This window comes from Nesoenas mayeri (genome assembly GCF_963082525.1).
Source record: "Nesoenas mayeri genome assembly, chromosome: 9".
Lineage (NCBI taxonomy): Eukaryota > Metazoa > Chordata > Aves > Columbiformes > Columbidae > Nesoenas > Nesoenas mayeri.
Genome location: NC_137557.1, coordinates 26,865,353 through 26,884,811, shown reverse-complemented (window position 1 = coordinate 26,884,811; position 19,459 = coordinate 26,865,353). Strand labels below are relative to the sequence as shown.

At 35.9% G+C, this 19,459-nt stretch overlaps 1 protein-coding gene across 1 annotated transcript in view; it reads left to right on the top strand.

Annotated features, from left to right (window-relative positions):
• Nucleotides 1-19,459, top strand: part of ATR (ATR checkpoint kinase) — a gene marked incomplete at its 3' end in the record, with an annotated part of 39,461 nt that overhangs the window by 4,067 nt on the left and 15,935 nt on the right. Inside the window, exons 5-28 of the mRNA XM_080349932.1 lie at nucleotides 868-1,055; nucleotides 2,054-2,248; nucleotides 2,464-2,690; nucleotides 3,446-3,598; nucleotides 3,751-3,949; nucleotides 4,558-4,817; nucleotides 5,218-5,408; nucleotides 5,523-5,623; nucleotides 5,940-6,111; nucleotides 6,815-6,982; nucleotides 7,857-8,051; nucleotides 8,408-8,593; nucleotides 9,110-9,202; nucleotides 10,613-10,743; nucleotides 10,928-11,071; nucleotides 11,304-11,397; nucleotides 12,160-12,285; nucleotides 13,759-13,965; nucleotides 14,183-14,296; nucleotides 15,192-15,307; nucleotides 16,178-16,298; nucleotides 17,174-17,311; nucleotides 18,365-18,572; nucleotides 19,034-19,212. Of these exons, the coding sequence (XP_080206058.1) occupies nucleotides 868-1,055; nucleotides 2,054-2,248; nucleotides 2,464-2,690; nucleotides 3,446-3,598; nucleotides 3,751-3,949; nucleotides 4,558-4,817; nucleotides 5,218-5,408; nucleotides 5,523-5,623; nucleotides 5,940-6,111; nucleotides 6,815-6,982; nucleotides 7,857-8,051; nucleotides 8,408-8,593; nucleotides 9,110-9,202; nucleotides 10,613-10,743; nucleotides 10,928-11,071; nucleotides 11,304-11,397; nucleotides 12,160-12,285; nucleotides 13,759-13,965; nucleotides 14,183-14,296; nucleotides 15,192-15,307; nucleotides 16,178-16,298; nucleotides 17,174-17,311; nucleotides 18,365-18,572; nucleotides 19,034-19,212 (3,906 nt within the window). The remainder of the gene's footprint in view (nucleotides 1-867; nucleotides 1,056-2,053; nucleotides 2,249-2,463; nucleotides 2,691-3,445; nucleotides 3,599-3,750; nucleotides 3,950-4,557; nucleotides 4,818-5,217; nucleotides 5,409-5,522; nucleotides 5,624-5,939; nucleotides 6,112-6,814; nucleotides 6,983-7,856; nucleotides 8,052-8,407; nucleotides 8,594-9,109; nucleotides 9,203-10,612; nucleotides 10,744-10,927; nucleotides 11,072-11,303; nucleotides 11,398-12,159; nucleotides 12,286-13,758; nucleotides 13,966-14,182; nucleotides 14,297-15,191; nucleotides 15,308-16,177; nucleotides 16,299-17,173; nucleotides 17,312-18,364; nucleotides 18,573-19,033; nucleotides 19,213-19,459) is intronic.

Genomic DNA, 19,459 nt, shown 5'->3' with positions numbered 1-19,459 from the left:
ATTCAGTTGATACTCCTTGTTTCTCAACTGTTTCACATATTTGTAGAGGTCAGATTTCTTTAATTAGGTGGATGTAGCTGGACTTTGTTTTTTAGAGATATTAAACTTGAGAAGCTATGCAGGCACAAGGGTCTGTCTATAATCGTACTATAAAATGAGGGTAAGGCACAGAGTACACTCATATAAGGGCAACTTTACAAGTAATTTCCCCTCATCTGAGCTGCTCTTACTCTCTAACCATATGCTTTTAGTCATATTTGTTTGGGACAGGCAAACAGAAAGGTTTGAATTAAAATAAATCATAGAATAGTTTGGGTCCAACACCCTGCCATGAGCAGAGACATCTTCAACTAGGTCACGTTGCTCAGACCCTGGTCCAGCCTGCCCTTGAATGTTTCCAGGGATGGGGCATTCACCACCTCTCCAGTCAACCTTGTGCCAGTGTTTCATCACCCTCATGTAAAACATGTCTTCCTTGTGTCCAATCTAAATCTATGTGCTTTTAGTTTAAAACGATAACGAAGTGTTGGTATGCTGAGTGTTCCCTCTACCCTGTACACCCACATGTGTATCATATCTGTTGTCTCTTAAGCTTCGTGTTGTCTGTCTTGATGGCTTTGGTAGCAAGGTATTGTGGCAAGAACTAGGAAACAGCAGTACAAGCTGCATTGTCGCGGGTAGGAACGCAGGAAACTTCATTGCTTATGAGAGTTTTAATCTTGTAGTTGACATTTTTGAACATAAAGGTTTTTAAGAACTTTGTTATCATAATTTGAAATTTTGTATTTTAAGGCAGAAACAATAACATCTATTTGCGAAGTAAGGCATAGCATACGTCATGGTACCTCTGTCGTTTGTCTGTTCCAGTATCTAGTGAGCCCGCTTTATACAGCATTAAAAACACAAACAGAAGAAATTCTTCAGCAGCTTCATCGGAATCAGCTAGATTCTTCTGATACTGATGGGTGGAGCAGCAGCAGTGATGAAGTTCCGCCAAAAAGACAACGACTAAGCCTAGCAACAAAGCATCCAAAGAAATCACCTACACCAGTAATGTATGACGCTTACTCGATAATTACTTTTATAGTAATTTGGCCATTGGATAATAACTGACAACTTTTTTTAGGCAGTTGCTTCATAACAGTCACATTAAAAGATCTTTTAGGAAAATATCTAAATGATATTTTAAAGAATCAGAATCCATAGATAATTTTTAAGCCAAACTTTAGTTAGGGAGGCTGTATGTTTAATATGTTCAATGCAAATTATTTTCATTTTTACACACTGAAATGGAAAAGTGGAGAAAATACATATAGAATGACAGAATCGTATGTGCCTATGCTGTTGCACTGGATGTGCTTAAAGCAGGTCTAGTTAAGTCAGGTTGTTCTCAGGTGAACAAAGCCAGTTTTCTGAGCTTCAGCTTGTGCTGTGCTTCAGCTCCCTGATTATCTTGGACTTGTTCCGGGATGTTGATCTCTCTCTTGTATTTGAGCACTCAAAACAGGCTCCAGCATGGTGTTCTCCAGGTGTGGGCTAACGATCAGCCTTCACTCTTGATAATACAACCCAGTATGTAGTTGACTACCTTTGCAACAACTGCTCTTACATTCAACTTTTCCGTAAGTCCTCTGGGTCATTTTCTCCAAAGCTTCTTGCTAGCCAGTCAGCCATTAGCCTGTTCTGTTGCACGGGGTTTTTTGTGCAGTTGCAGGACTTTTCATGTGTCTCTGTTGACCTTCATGAGGTTCTTGTCAGTCAGGTTTCCAGTCAGTTGAGGTCCTCTGAATAAGTAGCTCTCATTTTATCTACAGAGCCACCTGTCTCGTGGTAGAAAGGAATCACATTAGTCTGGCTGATTATAGCATCATGCTTAACTTCAGAGTTAGTATCGTGTTCTCCCAAAGTGCACATTTAAACTAAAGCTTCCTTTGATATTTTCATAATCCTGTATCCAATATGGATTAGCTCTGTTTTTACTGTGATGATTTATCTTTTCTGAAAAAAAAAAAAAAGTATGTGTTGGAAAATAATTAATATGGTCAAATTACAGCTTTAGTCCTGTAAACATGAAATTGAAGAACACTCTGTGGAATGCCATCTCAAAGAAAGCTGCCTCCTTAATATCTGTCCTTGAGAAAGAAATTCTGACAGCGGATATTCTTCAGACTGTAGAAGGGATTGCTGTAATTCTGCGACTAGCTGCTTTGTGCATAGTTCATTGTTCTCCCCCAACAAATTCTACCAGGTAAAGGCACCAAGGTGAAATTATGAGGCCAATAGTTTCTTGTGATCGTTATTATGATTTGTGTAGATTACTTTAATATTTGTCCATGTATTGGAACAAATATTGGGTAAATCCTGTATGTTTTGAAGTAGTACATTTTCATAGTAACTTTGCTTAGAAGCAGTATCAAATGTTTGTGGTCTCTTGCACTGATCATATGACTTCTGTTTTAACAGCATAGATTACAAAGTAACTCATCCATGCAACTCTGACGTGTGTAAGAATACTCTGAGCTCCTCAGATGCAGCGGTGAACATACAGTTCACATGGATTTCCTCTGATTTTATCACAAGAGTAGTGGAAGTCTGCAGAAACCTGTTAGAGGCTGCTACACAGATTGTTAACTTAGAAGATGTGATTGACAGAATCGTGAGAATCTTTGATGCTTTTCTGTATGCACAAGGTGAGAAATTCTTTAAGCTAGTGTGTCTCTTATTGAATTTATAAATTAGGAATGCATCTAACTAAATTGGTCTGTTGTGGTAGAGGTACTGAAATTTGGATCTTGTGTTAGAACTACAATTCCTGTACAAAAAAGGTTGAATAAAAAAAGAGACCATTTCTCTCTGTTTAGAGAGCTTTCTTTGCTTTCCTTTTTGAACATGATTTACTAGTCTTTGTATTTCTATTTTTATCTGAATGAGAGAATACATGGGGATAGTGAATATGTTTAAGAAAGAAATCAAGTTTTAGCAGTTTTCTTTTTAAAATACATAGAGACAGTGTGTCTTACTGTCTGTTTCACTCAAAGTTTTCAAAGCTTCTGACCAGCATCAGCAAATGTGGCAGGCAGGAAGTGTACCAAAAATATTAAGTATTTGCATGTTTGTTTTTAAAGTAACTGATAGGATGGAGGTCAGACTCTACTAAGACTGAAGTGGTGCTATGAGTTCAGCTTACTTGCCATCCCAAAATCCACCTGAGTCTTCACACAAATCCAGAGATACTGAAATTGTGATAATTCTGCTGCTTATGTATTACATGCAGTCAACTGTTTAATGAAATTTTTATATTATTTTGATGCAACACTATATATTTTTTTATTATATGTCTAAAAGGTAGGAGATAGAAAAAATGTGCGTTTGTTTTATAAACTATACAGAGCTGTATAAGTATAAAATTTGTTAATTTTTTATTATTATTATTTTTTCCCTTCAGTGAAAATTCCACTGAGTGATCAAATTCTTGATAACTTATGTGGATTACTTTCTCTGCCCTGGATTTACAGCCATCCTGATGATTCTTCTTTTAAGCCATCTGCTTTTGGGTTTGATCCTCTAGCTTTGAGTCAAAAAACGGCAAAGAGTTTCTGTAAGTATGTTGAAGTATGTAAAACCTAATATTTCTCTGGAATGGTTGTTCTAAAGTGAAATTATTTTCTTTGCCATCTTGTGATGACTGATGATGTTAAAAGTTTAAATCAAGTAATTATCTGCTTTATTTTTTTATATTTTTCTCTTTAGCACCCCAAGCTCAATCACACTGTGCATTCCTTCTGTCTCTCTTCCCAAGAAAGATTTGTCTGGATTGGAGAAAATCCGTTTATCATTGGGCACTGCAAAGTCCCCATGAAGTAATTCGAGCTGCTTGTGTTAAAGGATTCTCTCTCCTGCTTCATCCATCAAGTGTGCAGTCCTCCAATATGATTCCCAGATCTCTTTTGTATGTATTAATGCTGCTTTTCTGTCTTCATGCAAGAATAAAAACACACAAATAAGAAATGTATTATAAGAAGAAAAATAAGTATTTATTTCTATTTCAACTAGAATTTGCTAGATCTCGATTTCAGACATTGTGGGATATCAACAGGATAGGTGTAAGTGGCGATGTTTTTATGATAGAATAATGTTCACTTACCATGTCAGTATACAAGTTACTTCACTAGTTGAAGACTCCATTTCTCATTAACACATTTAAACTGAGGAGGGGAAAGGAGATATCTTTGTCAGTTAAATTTACATTATATTTGTCCCTATGTCTCTTAAAATCTTTCCAGTTTCTCTGCCTTTTTTATATTCATCTTGTTGTCTTCTGTCCTATTGTGTCTAGTCTTCAGTTTCTTTATAACATGCCATACTCACCATGCCCATTGTTACTTCACACATTTCACAGAAGTTGAGGATAATCTGAAAAGGAAAAAGATAATGTAGTGTGACAGATCCTTAAGTTCTCCTAATAGTACTTTCAGTATAGTTAAGAGAACAAAGTAAAAACACAAATTTCTAAGTAAATGATCTGTTAAAGTGATATTATGTTTGTTTCCATTTCAGAAATCAAATAAAAGATGAGTCTGAGCTAGTGAAGGAGGCTTGTGCTGCTGTAATTGGGAAATTATCTTGCTGTCTTGCTGGTACATTCAGTGTGCGACCTTCCTTAGCAGACTCTGCTATTAAGCATGTTACCTGTGATATTTTATGTAGCAGCCTTACTGTGACTTCTGCTCATGAAAAAACTTGTTCTGTGCAAGCCTGTGTTTTCAAGCCATTTCTTATTCTCCTTGAGAATGAAGTATCCAGTTCAGTAAAGCTAGGTATGTGACTTTGCCTTTATTGTCATTTTGCACTTCTATATGAGGTACTAAGTCACTACTTCTTTCTCCATTCCTTTTTTTTTATAACCATAAGAGTGCTTGAAATGTGGTATTTTGGTTGGTGTTACTGCTAATGTTTGATGTTGTTATTGATATTCTTCTTGAACTACCCTGGCTTAATTTTGGTCTGTGGCTATATCTAGAAAAGCAATACTTGATAAAATCTGAGTTTTAAGTAGCTTGTCTGCCTTGAAAATATTTACTCTTTTGATTTAAAAAAAAACCCAAACAAACATGAAGTGCTTTATGGCTTATTTGCATCACTGTTTTGCGCATTTGAATATATTTTTAAAAGCATTAAAAATATCTTTCCTTTCCTCCTTCAACCCATGCCACCCAGCATTTATAGAAAATATACCTCATCTTTGCCAACATCTGGATTTTAATACTGATGAGTCCAGTGTGAAGATTCTTGTTGGGTCTTTATTAAATCTAATGGAAGATCCAGACAAAGACGTAAGAGTGGCTTTCAGTGACTGCATAAAGAACATACTAGAATCCTTAGACTCTGAAGAAGGATTCATAAAAGAGGTGAAATAATTTTGTTGTTGTTGTTGTTGTTCCTAACTTAACCATGGGTTTTGTTTCACTAATGTCAAACACTCCAAAGTGATTTCTTTTTTTTTTAATTTTCCTGTGTTCCAGCTGTTTGTTTCAAGAATGAAAGAAGCCTATACAAAGGCCAAAATATCAAGAAATAACGAGCTTAAAGATACCTTGATTCTCACAACAGGAGATATTGGAAGGTATTTTTGTTAGTATCTTGAAAATTGCAAAGTCGTGTCAGTTTGCGATGCAAAGTAACTTTTTGTTCAAGTGTAAATGTAAAATTAAACTGCTTATTTCAAGGTCAGCCTTTGTCCAGAGTCCTTTGCAACTGTACTAAGCTGTTGATTCATATTCCTAATTTTCTTCTGGCCTGTCATAGGAAGTACAGCTAAGCTATGCAGATACAATTATGAGTCATTTTGCATTATGATAATTGTATATTCTTAAGTCCTTTTATTAATGCAATGATTCTTTTTTCCTTTTTGATTCTTTTTCTTGTACTTACTTTCTAAGGGCATCAAAAGGGGATTTGGTACCATTTGCCCTCTTGCATTTGTTACACTGTTTGTTGTCCAAGTCAGCTTCTGTGGCTGGAGCAGCATACACAGAAATTCGATCCTTGGCAGCTGCTAAGTCCATAAAGCTGCAAGCATTTTTCAGTCAGTACAAGAAGCCTATCTGTCAGGTAAGAAAACCCATCTGTCAGGTTAGAAAGGCATATGTTTAGGTTCTTTTTGTGTATTTGGAAAATGGTCTTCAAGGTAAAAATTACAGTATTCTACAAGGTGAAATCTCAGAGGACAAGAAAGAGGTGATTTAAAACAAAACAACAGAAACCCCTTACAAACATTCAGGAAGGAATGGAAAATCTTTGACTTTATCATGGTCTTCTCCCCTCAACAGTACTGGTTGTTGTGGTTTGTGGTTTGGTTTTTTTTTTCCCTGGTGCTGTCATTCTGAAATAAAAGAACTGTATTGTTTCTTGCATTATGTGGTACCATTGCCACGAGAGGCTATGATTTAAAATTAGAACTAAAGTCAACATTTTACAGGCATAATACTGACATGAGTGTTTTGTTCTTTTGTTATAACCGGTACCTAAAGACAGAAGTTCTGTTTAAAAGAAAATTATCAAAAGCAGACTTTTCTAATTTTGCATATTTTTTTAATAATGCAATGTCTGAATCCAGGGTTGCAAAATTAAATGCGATTATTAAGTGGGTGATAGTCCAGTTCTATTGCAAAGTAATAATCATAGATCTGTGTGCAACAAATGATAAATGGGAAAGAAAAACAGATTCATAGAAAGAGAAGCAAAACCCTTGTGTTTATTTTTAGGGAGTGAAAAAGGGGAAAATAATACTAACTGTGTATTTCTTCATGCCTAGTTTCTAGTGGAATCCCTGCACTCCAGCCAGATGGCAGTATCAAGTGCTCTGTGCCAGGGTAATGAGCTACAGAAACAAACAGCTGCCCACCAGAGAGAAATGGCTCTGGACATGTTATCTGAGGTCGCCAATGTATTTGATTTTCCAGATCTAAATCGCTTTCTCTCAGTAAGTTGGTCAGTCAGTTTTACTCTAGATATTTGTGTGTGTGCTTGTGGATTTCTATTTTGGTCCACATTTTTCTGTGAATTTCACAGATCTGAATCTATTTTCTCTAGTTTCTGTTGTTTATTGTAAGATAGTATACTTTGGGATTGCTGCAGCTGGGAGCTCAAATATAGAGAAACAGTTTTATCAGAGTTACAGTGATGGCTACAGTGCTAATTCAAGTATGACAGGTGATGAACTAAGGTGGAGTACTTCTTGAGTATATCTACATTAATGATTTAGTGCACTTTGAGTGATTCTTTGTAAGGTGTGATTTTTGCATAGTATTTTCTTTCTTGTTTCAAGTGAAGAAAGCTGTTGTTCTGTGGATACATCTCTTCTTGATCTGGTTAGGTATCTGTTTTACTTGAAGCCTAAGTAGGTCTATACTTATGTTTGTCATTTGCTTGTTGGTAGATGGGAAATGCACAACTGTTGAGTAAGCAGTGTTCTAGTTGACTGGTAGGTGGTTGGGTTGGTGGTGTTGTGTGTGGTTGTGGGTTTTTTGTGTTTGTTTTGTTTTATTTTATTTTAAGATTTTCTTTTTTGGAGAATCTGGATAGACACAGAAAATGCTAGCTCACTTTTTGTTTGCATGTTTCTCAGTATTAATTAGATGAAGCTCCCTCTTAAGTAATTATTTTTATTTTAGCAGCATTTTTATTAGGTATTTCTATTTCATTAAAGTTGTTATTTATTCATACCTGTGGTCATATATTTGACCAGAGATGTGTATTGTTGCACTGACATGAATGGAACAAAGCTGAACCCTGGGTTTCTGGAGGGATTTTGTTTGTTTGTTTTTTTCCATTAAGTCTTGTTCTTAATTTATCAGCGGACCCTACAAGTTTTGCTTCCTGACCTTGCAGCCAAGGCTAGTCCTGCAGCCTCCACACTTATTCGAACCATAGCAAAACAGCTGAATGTAAACCGAAGAGAGATTTTAATCAATAACTTCAAATACATCTTCTCCCATTTGGTCTGTTCATGCTCCAAGGATGAGCTTGAGCGGGCACTTCATTACCTCAAGGTAATAAATTGGCATTTGCTCTATTACACGTGCAGATTAGGAGCAGCAATTGATGAATAATGAGCTTTCTGCTTTCTTTGAGTTAAGGTCTTGCAAAGCATAGGTAGGGAAATTGTGTATGCAGAAGTTTCTTTTTGCTAGTATTTGTAATCTTTTCTCTTGGCTCTGAGGAACTGTTGTAAGATATTTTACGAACTTAAAAACTCTGAAAACTTAGTTTATCTAACCTTGAGCTGATGGGAAGCTTTTCCTTTTATTTCTATGGTAAATTGGAGTCTAATGCTTACTGTCTCTCTGTGTACTAATTTCATTGTTATGAAATGAAGACTTTGTTTCTGTTTGCTATTTGATTACAGAATGAAACTGAGATAGAGCTGGGCAGCTTGCTGAGGCAGGACTACCAAGGACTGCATAATGAATTATTGCTGCGTATAGGAGAACACTATCAACAGGTCTTCAATGGATTGTCAATATTGGCTTCATTTGCATCTCATGATGATCCTTATCAGGGACCTAGAGAAATAACATCACCTGAACAAATGGTAAGGACATAAAAATATTAATATTCAGATTTGTTCAATTATTTTTGTCACCAACTTGAGAGTGAAGACAACTTGACATTCTCTGAACGTCACTTACTCAAGGCAAAAAGTAGAGGAAAGTCTGACGTTTCATACTAAGTGTTCCTGTAATAGGGAGATACGTACCAAGTATGCACTAAAAACAACCAACCAACCAACCCCCCAAAAAACCTGAAACAAAATACAAACAACCGAAAAAACCCCCACCAAACAAACAAACCAACCTCCCACATACACAAACACACACGCTCCCAAATCCTACTTAAACAAAAAACCCTACAGCCCAGTGGGAATGTCTTTCATTAACACTGATATTTTTTTAAAAAGCAGTGTATATATTTAGGATGCTTCTCACTTGCCTTTCAGAATTAGCATTTCATACCTGCTTTTTAATTTATTAAGCTTAGGAATGTGTTAAGAGTAAGATTATTTACTTTTAACTTTTATTTTTCTTCTCCTTCTGTCTCCCCTTCACAGGCTGATTATCTGCAACCTAAATTGCTTGGTATCTTGGCTTTTTTTAATATGCAGTTACTGAGTTCTAGTGTGGGCATTGAGGATAAAAAAATGGTGCGTAAATTTAATTTTTAATATTTAAAAAAAATAAGCAAGGGCTATTTAAGTATTCCAGACTTAGTTACATATTTGTGCAACTGTAACTGAAGATTCAAAGATACTAAGCTTCCCACATGATTCTTGAAAACTGTTGGTAGGACTTCTGTGTAAGCTTGGAAGTTTGGTTCTTTAATGGTCAAAGAATGTACATATTTCAGTCAAATATGGTATATGTAACAAGGCACTCAACCAGTAATTATAGAGGAGGAATCCAAGAGTATGTTTTATATGTGTGAAACAAAGAGGAGGAATCCAAGAGTATGTTTTATATGTGTGAAACAAAGAGGAGGATGAGAGAATATGGGAGAAAACGAGTTACTGCAGGGAACAGGGCTTACAGGGGCACTAAGAGCAAAGCTAAAGAAAACAAGATGCAAATCCAAGAGAAACTGGGTGCTATTGATTTTGCTTCTCATGGAACAGCTCCCTCCTTTCAGCTTTACAGTAGAGAGCATTTAGAGAAATTGGAGCTCACACCTCTGCTGTGGCGGTGCTTCTAGACACAAAACAGGCATTTAGCCACCTCAGAGAGGCAGTGCAGATGACTTCTATAGGGAATTCTTCAGTGCTAGAATGTATATATCCTTTACACTGACAGACTGTATTTTCTCTGGGGTTCTCTCAAGCTTTTTGCTTCTCAGATAGTCACATTGAGATGCTCTCATTTTCATAGCCGCATGTCTTCATGCTTTCTGAGTGTCTTCATTTGTGTAGCATTTCTTCTGATGCACCTGCTATTGTTTTTACCTTTCTTGTTCTCTTTTTTTTGTTCTTGGTGAGTTTCCTTTTCCATGACCTTTCATCAAGCTCAGGTTTCTTCTTGTGCTACTGATCTGTCATGCTGGACATTGTATTACCTTGTTTGGTACAGTGTTACTGTGACTGAAATATCTCCTGCTTTTTCTGCATCTCAGTATGTCTTTCATCAGTCCCATTGACAGCTGAGTTATCTGTTCCCTGAAGCTGACCAACTGCGTCTGCCAGAAGTGCTATGTCAATTCTGTTGTTGGTGCAGTTAGAGGTTGGGTTTTTGTTTTGGTGGGGCTTGTTTTGGGGTTTTTAACGCAAGTTTATTTTCTCTGTGTTTTCAAATCCCAGCTTTTCAGCTTCTAAAACTTCAGACATATAGTAAATTGTGCTTTATAACAGACTTCTGTAACCATTAACTTCTTTGGGGTCCACAGTTCTCTAATCAATCTGCGAACAACCTGAATAATGAGTCTTTATTGAAATATCAAACTGCATTTGCTGTCTTATAGGGTATGATTTCTGAAGCCAGGGTAGCCTAACTTTTTTTTCAGAAAACATGGCTTGTATGTTTTGCTGAGCACCTAATACACTAAAATGACTTTTCTCTATGTCTAGGCTTTAAACAGTCTTATGTCTTTAATGAAGCTCATGGGTTCCAAACACATCAGTTCAGTAAGAGTGAAGATGATGACTACACTGAGAACAGCTCTAAGATACAAGGATGACTTTCCAGAACTGTGTTGCAGGTGAACTGATATTGTACCCAGTGACATGTGCCATTTTTGTCCTTGAATACACTGTTTTGTTCTAGACAATAATCTAAACTACAGAGCTGAAATAACTTCAGATGCTTCTCATGATTCACCTAAAATGTCCTTATGGAGAGAAGAATCCCTGATTACGATTGTTTTGTTGTCTTTTCTTGTTTAGAGCCTGGGATTGTTTTGTTCGAAGTCTGGATCACTCATACCTTGGCTCCTTGCTTAGTCATGTGATAGTGGCATTATTGCCCCTTATACATATCCAACCAAAGGAAACTACAGCAGTATTTTACTTTCTTATAGTTGAGAACAGGTACTGTACAAAATACTACCAGTTATATGGGTTAAACCCTGTAATAGGAATGGGGAAAACCCTAAATTAAAGTTGTTTTTTTTTTTAATTGAATTTACTTTTTTTCCCTGCTTTTCAAGCCTTTATTCTTCTAAACATTACGTTTCAATGCTTTCTTGTGATGGGTTTTTAAGATTTTTCTGATCCAAGTAATGTTTGTTATGTTCTTTGCAATATTTTTTGTACCTATTAGGGACGCGGTACGAGACTTTTTACATGAAATATATTTTCTGCCTGACCTTCCAGAACTGAAAGAAATTCAAGTCGTCCTTCAGGAGTACAGAAAAGTACAGCTTCTTTTATTTTTTTTTTTTATTTTTAATGCATCAAATGAATTAATGACAAGTGAAGAAAACATGTGAAGTGTTTTTTTAAGCGGAAATAGTATTTATCTGCCTCTGCAACAAAACAGAATTTGTGTATCGCAGGAATACCTTGAAGCAGGTTCTGATTCTTTCTTAGGAGTGAAATATGCTCACATTTAACATGCTTGTTTCTGAAGTGTCTTCTCAACGCTGACATTTCAGCCTTGAGACTAAAGAGATTATAAGATTAAATGTCAGCACTATTACCGGTGGCAATGTGTTACAATGTGTTACAAGAGAAGATACTTTTAATTTGAACCCTCTTTGGTATTCTCTCTGAAGGTAACAGTTTGTCTTTTTTAGGAGTAGCCCATGGTCCATTTCTTTAGCTTGCTCTCAAAATGGTTAGGGAATAGATGGGAAGCAGCAATTATTTAGTGGCAATAAGGTAATGAGTAAAAATTGATTTGATTTTAGATGAAGAGGTGCTCAAAGCAAAGCATTTGCTTCTGATTTAACAATTTTTATTTAGACAATCATATTTACACAAAATTGTAAATATAGCACCTTTTAGAGGAAACCATTTTAAAAAATATACAGGAAGACAGTGGTATAAGCTTGTAGGTGAGAGTGTAAGCAGAAAGGAAGTTGATTGTATGTGTTATCACTTGTGTTCCTTGAGATGCTGCTTAAACATGTTCCTATTATACTTAACTTGACCTTCTTATGTCATGTCTTGTCCAGGAATCCTCCAAAAGCACTGACTTGCAGACAACACTGAAGCTGTCTATGAGAGCTATTCAGCATGAGAATGTGGATGTTCGTATTCATGCACTTACCAGCCTGAAAGAAACGTTATATAGAAATCAGGTATAGATAACCTCTTTCAGTAGAATTAAAAATAAATCAAAGTAGCATCTGGACCAATAATCTAAAACTCCCTACTGGGCATTCACATGAACTGTCTTATTCTTCACAATTTATTAAGCTAGCCATTTCTTAGTATAATGAGGCAAAGGGATTCTTTTTCATCATGTCTGCTTGTGAGAGGATTTTCAAATCTTTCTAATCTGTGTGATGCTGATGCAGCACAGCTAGTGGTATATTTCTTATCTCTTTCAACCCTGAGGAAGGACGTATCTAGGAAAGATGTATCTAAGAAGTCCATTTCCACAATCTATTGTGTGGGCTTGTTCTCTATTAGACCATGTGTCATTTTTACATCAGGAGACTAATATATTAAGGCCAGCTTTTTTGTGTGTGAGTGTAATATCTGAAAGAACTAAGATGTACATGACCACTTCACACCTTTTATTTTTTTCTTCCTTTTTTGCCTTCCACCCTGAAAAATTGTATCACATTCAAATAAATTTTATAGCCAGTACAAGTTGCCACAGTCCTGCTTTATAAATCTCTGTGGTTATTAGCCCAAAAAGGTGTATGTGATCTATTTTAAAAAAAAAAATAAATCTGTCCTCTTAGTAGCTGTAAGATTGTGGGACCCTTTACAGTCAGAAATTTTTAAAAACCTAGCTAAAAGAACAAATGGTCCTTATACATATTGCTGGCCAATTAGTAATTCTTGCAGCTCAGGTCAGCAAAATCTCAGCATGACTTGCTTAGTTAGAAATCTAGAAAATAATTGAGGAAAATCGAACTTAATTATTTCCACAAGTCGTGGAACTATTTTCATGTTGGCTGTGATTTCAGTTTTCACTGAACATAATAATGGCAAACATCTTCACATTATTAAGATAATTTTATTTCTGCATTTGGACTAAATGTGGAAGTGGTGAATAAAAGCTGGGCCAAAATGAAAAGGAAGAGAAATGCAATTAAAATGATGGGCATTGATTAAAGGATTTGGTACCCTGGGCTTTGCAGGGTCTGAGGGTGAAGAAAAGATGAACAAATGGGAAGTAATAAGGATACAAATGGCAGCAAAACCAGAAGGAATGACAACAGCTGCGTGAAAGAATTTGAATGCGAGTATCAGAACACATAAGGAAAAGATTAATGTAGAAAAGAAGAGGGGTTCTTGATAAGACAAGAAAAGAAAAAGAAGCTAGTAGAGAGATGTCTGATAATGTAATACAATATTGCTCATGGCAGCATTATTGATTGATGCCCAAGTCCCTCATTCTTGTTCATTTGTTTAGTCCTTCCTAGTGTAACAAGCAATTTAGGGCAACTGAACTATAGTTACAAAATGGCAGTATTTGCATCACTAACCTAAAGTCATGGATAAATGAAATATGAAGTAAGAGTGAGTTACAGATGGAAAATTTCCAAGAATAGTTACCATAGACATACCATACTCATATTTATTTTTTAACTTTCTAGGAAAAATTGATAAAGTATGTAACAGACAGTGAAACTGTGGAGCCAGTCATCTCCCAGTTGGTAACTGTGCTTCTCATCGGCTGCCAGGATGCAAATTCTCAAGCCCGATTGCTTTGTGGAGAATGTTTAGGTGAACTAGGAGCCATAGATCCTGGCAGGCTGGATTTTTCAACAAGTGAAACTCAAGGAAAGCATTTTACATTTGTGGTAAGAAGTGTTGCTATAGTGTTTTGTTTAGCATTAAGGGTTTTCTAAAAGTACTTGGGATTAGGAAACCTCTTATCTTTAGACCCTTCAAAAGTCTATGCTTACTTTCTCATTTAAAGCAGTTTAGAGTCAGGCTTCAAAGTAATGATTTGGAAATTAAAGATACAGCTATTACTCTGTTTGGTTTAATAAAACTGGTGTTCTGTTTGTGATTGAGGCTGGTGTGGAGGATCCAAATTTTGCCTATGGGTTATTAATGGAACTGACCAGAGCATTCCTTGCTTATGCTGATAATGTTCGTGCTCAGGATTCTGCAGCATATGCAATTCAGGTAAGACGTGGGCTTAAATTCTACTTTTTCTTCACAAATTGTTTCCTATCACACTGAATGGAGAATTATGCAATAGAAGTGTACATTTTTAAATACATATTTTAAGTATTTGAAGCTTCATCCTGTACAGCTTTAAATTACAAGGTAAAAGAAGGATATTGAGGGTAGTGATTTTTTAAAAAAACAAATAAACCCACAAAACTCCTCAGCGCTCACTTGGAATTCTGGGGAGTTACCGAATAAACAAAGATTTCTTTGCTTTTGTGTCATGATAGTTTAGGAGAAATCTGATGTTTCAGGGGTAAATAACAGTCCATACATAGTGATTTGAGCAGTAATTCTGAGACTGACTTAGAAATGGTACAGGTTATGTATAGCCAAAAATTAAAAGCAGTAATTATTCCTGAGAGGGTTTCTGCTTATACTTTTAAGAAGCAACTGAAAGCGAGCCTATCTTTACTATCAGATTCTAGTCTTCTGTGCTAGTTTGCCAACTCTTCTGTTGTTGTTAATATCTTATCAGGACAATTCTTTGCTCCAGGAGAAAATAAGTGTTCCCATGTAGTCAGCGGAATAATGGAATTTCATTAACGTGTGCACAAGGAGGAATCAGACTAGCTTCTAGTCCTGGTTTATTGGCAGATGTGAAGAATACAGGATAACATGGTCAAAACACCAACTGGAGAATCTGGACACTCAATAGTTAGTTGAAATCCAACACTGCCTAGTAATAGGGGGTTAACAAAGTTGGATGAAAGTTTTGCAGTTATAACTTCTGAATTAAATATTCTATAATTTCTGTCTCATTACTTAGTGTATACACCGTTTTTTGTTACTATCATGGTAATGAAATATTTTCAGTGCTAACTTGGTCATGTAAACGGTAACTTTTCAGGAGCTGTTGTCTATCTATGACTGTAGAGAGACAAACACTGACTGCCCAGGCTCCAGGCTTTGGAGGAGGTTTCCTGAGCACGTGCAGGAGATCTTGGAACCTCACTTAAATACACGGTATATGACAACAACAGCTTTAAAACTTGGTTTTCTCCAGGCTAGCAATAACTTCATTTGGTTTTGTGATTGTTACCCTTCTGTGAAGAGTGATACGTGTATATACAAAATTCAAATAAGGTCTTTCTACATAAAGCTGAATTAGAATTTTTTGAATGTAATTCTCTGTAAATCAAGAGTAAAAGTCTGAGCTCATACTTTCCCAGATCTGCCTTTTTGTCCCTAGAGCATTGTCTTTCTTATAGGATGTTTTGAAGCTTTTATTTCTGTTTTCTTTCCTGTGTACAAATTCTCAGTAGCATTTTAGTTTGTGCCTAAATCCATTACTACCCTTTCACTGCTACCCTTTATAGAAGTAGGAGGAGCTTGTTGGGTTTTAATTTGACTCTTTATTTTGATGACTTAATGAAAAAAATAATGCGAACAAAACTTTAAATTATGTATGCACCCTAGTTTGAAATAATAACTATGTTTCCTCTCTGTTTCCTCAGGAAGACCGTCATGCTAATTTGTGTTAGGTTTTACCATTTTAGAAAAAAAACCAAAACTTTTTGGCATTTCTTGTCTTTCATATATGTTATGGGTTTTTCCTGTCAAAAAAATAGTACTCAAGCTGATTTGAACAGCACTTCAAAGTGTATTTAAGAATTGTGGTAACATGTTACATTGTTTGTATTTCATGTTGCATTTTAAGAAGCTTTAGAGTAAAATATGCTGACTTCTGAAAGTATTTTCTTAATTCTTTTTACAATATTCAGAAGATGAAACCTAGTATGATTCCAGTTAGGGCACCTTATAATTAGTGACATGCTATTGTTTGTTTTTTTCATTTAAAGTTAGTTTTATTGAAAGGATATTTTTAAATTGCAGGTACAAGAGTTATCAAAAGGCTGTAAATTGGTCTAAGATGAAGAAACCAATTTACTTAAGCAAATTAGGTGATAATTTTGCAGAGTGGTCAGCAACTTGGGCAGGTTATCTTATAACAAAGGTAAGAGAATAAATCTGCTGTCTATATTGGTATATACAACACAGTTCTTGAACTACATTTTGATTTTTGAAAGTCAGGGATGGGTGGGGGAATATGCTTGTTCTGCATAGGCCTGTGAAAGCACATGCCTAAAGACCGCGCACCTGTCCCAGCATTGCTGCTTCCTGGCTCGGCTTCACAGCTGGTGTCAAAGCCAAAAGTGTAGCAAGTTTGCCCTTGTCCGGAGACTCTTGTGCAGCTGAAGGTACTTGACAAACGCTTGCTGAAGAGTATCTGAAACGCTTCTGGAAAATCTCAAATTTACCTTCTCAGTTTCTAAAGGATTTCTTTCATATGTCCACATAACTTCACAGTCCCAGCACATAAGAAGTATTTGTCTCTTCCTTCCTTTCCTTTCCCCTTTTCAACATGTGACTCACTGAAAATTTCACTTTCAAATTAAGCACTTTGAGAAGTGAATTTAATCTCAGTAGTTCAGTAGCTACACTGTACTTTTTCTGTTTCAGACAGAGAAGAATTGAATGTCTTCAAAATTTCCTCCTTTTTGCAGGCTTTTAAGGGCAGAAGAGAGGCTGATGCAGTAGTAGACTCTTGGCCTTAAGGTTTTTTTCTATGGGCAGTGCAAGTTCACGTGGAAAAGTGGAACATGTGAGCAATGCTTGCCGGTCTTTTTGTGGTATCAACAATTGATACGTGTAATAGTAGCTGCCATCTGGCATCCCTGTTGTAAGTTTAAGTCTGAACCTTCTGTAGGAGCCAAGCATCTTAAAATTATTTGGTTGAATTTAATTTGTATTTGTCAACTAAAAGAAACATTAATTGCTCAGGCGTTTGCACTTTGTAACGGTGCTTTTCCTGGAAATATTTTTTTATAGGTACGACATGATCTTGCCAGAAAAGTTTTCAATTGCTGCAGTATTATGATGAAGAATGACTATAAAGTGACAATTTATCTGCTTCCACACATCCTTGTCTATGTTCTGTTGGGATGCAGTCAAGAGGATCAACAAGAGGTGAGATGTATAAAAGGTAGCGTTCTCCATGGGAATGCGGAGGGGCTGTTCTTCCTAAGAGCTGTTCAGCTCTGCAGAATTACCGTAGAGCTGCATGAAAAAATGGTATAGGTGTCAAACTCCTTTTCATCTATTAATAATTGCCTAAGGACAAGATACTATGCAGTTAATTATGATTGCAGTAACATCAAGAGCTGGAGTGGTGGAAAGAGAGAGAGTGCAATGCACAAGAAGTAGATTGAAATCGTATACTTCCAATAATTCAGACCTCTAATTTTTTCTATCCCTTGCATACACTTACAGTTTAAGTGGAAAAACTATTTAGCTACAAGATTCATACAGAGCATTATTCATAGATGTCTTGCAGCAAAGCAGGAATAGGAAAGAATCATCCATTCTGCTGTGCTTCTATTTGCTTGAGTAGAAGTTAAAGAGACTTAAAAATATAACTTACATTCTATTAATTTGAAATTTTGCAGCTGAGATATCTGTGTTTAAACGTTGTGGGTCTGTAGAGGTGTGTGATGATTTTTCTTGTGTGGACAAGTACATCCACAATAGGTGTCTGTTATGTGTGTTATCTCATATTCTGTTGACCAAAACAGGAAGCAGGTCTTAGCGTGGTATTTACTTAAATATAAGCTGAAAGTAGATCTGTGATCTCGTAGCCAGTAGATAACTTGACTTTTATCAGATCTTGAAGTACTTGCTTCAGTATAATACTTGAAGTATTTGCAGCAGAAGTGCAATAGCATTCTTTATGTTTTGAAACTTAAAATTCCAGTAATTGTGATGGTTACTCTGAATCCAAGGATTTGCTTTTCAAAAGCTTTCTCCCTGTATGGAATCTCCTGACAACAACTGCTACTTTGTTTGCCATTTCTTCCTCTTAAAATCATGGGACAACCAGAGCTTGCAAATAAGCCCCAAATTACTAAAATATACAATTAAAATACCTAGTATTTTAGGTTGATTTTCATGTTAGTTGCTGTTTCCTACTATTTTGATGCCTTTATGACACTTCTGTCTTTTATCATACTAATTTTTGTGTAGGTTTATGTGGAGATTATGGCTGTTCTGAAACACGATGACCAGTCTACTAGGAGACTTGAAGACAGCGCATCTGATCTCAGTCAGCTGAGCATGCAGACAGTGTTCTCCATGCTTGATCATCTCACTCAGTGGGCTAGACATAAGTTTCAAATGCTTATTGCCGAGAAAAACACTAGCAAGTCTAGCAAAGACAGAGGTGATCTAAAAAGTGAGTGATGCTTATTTTATTTCAAGTGACATTTACATTCTTCAAATAAGTATTTAGATTTGCCACTTCACATTATGACCATTTAAGAATGCAATATTAGTGTAATACGGTAGTCCACTTTATGATTACTTACTATCATGTTGTGATTTCGATCCCCCTAAATCCGTTGTTTTGAATGCCTATTGTAAGGAATACAGATTCAAAATAAAAAAAGTGAAATGTTAATTTCTTTATAGTTTTCTAAAGGTTCAGTTTAACGTATTTTGTGCTGTCTTGCAAAATGTAGGAAGGTCACGAGGATTGTTTTAAATAAATTATTGTTGACAGAAGAGAAAAATATGTTCTTAAAATAAACAGATTATCTCACTAAATTGTGAAATGAATTAACTGAATTTTGATGCATAAGGTAATTCTTAGAAATGAAACTTCAATGGACAGGTTTTTTGTTTTGTTTTATATAGCATCAAGTGAGGACCATGGAGAATATCAAAATGTGACACGTTTTCTAGACCTCATACCTCAGGATACACTGGCTGTGGCTTCCTTTCGCTCCAAGGCTTACACACGGGCTGTGATGCACTTTGAATCATTCATCACAGAGAAGAAACAAAATATTCAGGAGCATCTTGGATTTCTTCAGGTTCTGAAGTTCTTTTGGAGTTTTGCTTGTTTTATTTTAAAATGAATATAGGCATAGATTAATAAAGCTTCGGTTCCTTATGGTTTATATTCCTCAGTGATGTTTCAAATTTGAAAAAAAATACTATGTTGCTTTTCCACCTTAAGTAATCTGCAGCTTTGTATTATACAACTTTATCATGTAATAAGAGGATATTTATTTTACCCTTTCAACAGATTGTTTCCAGTGACTTGATGTGTTATTTCTT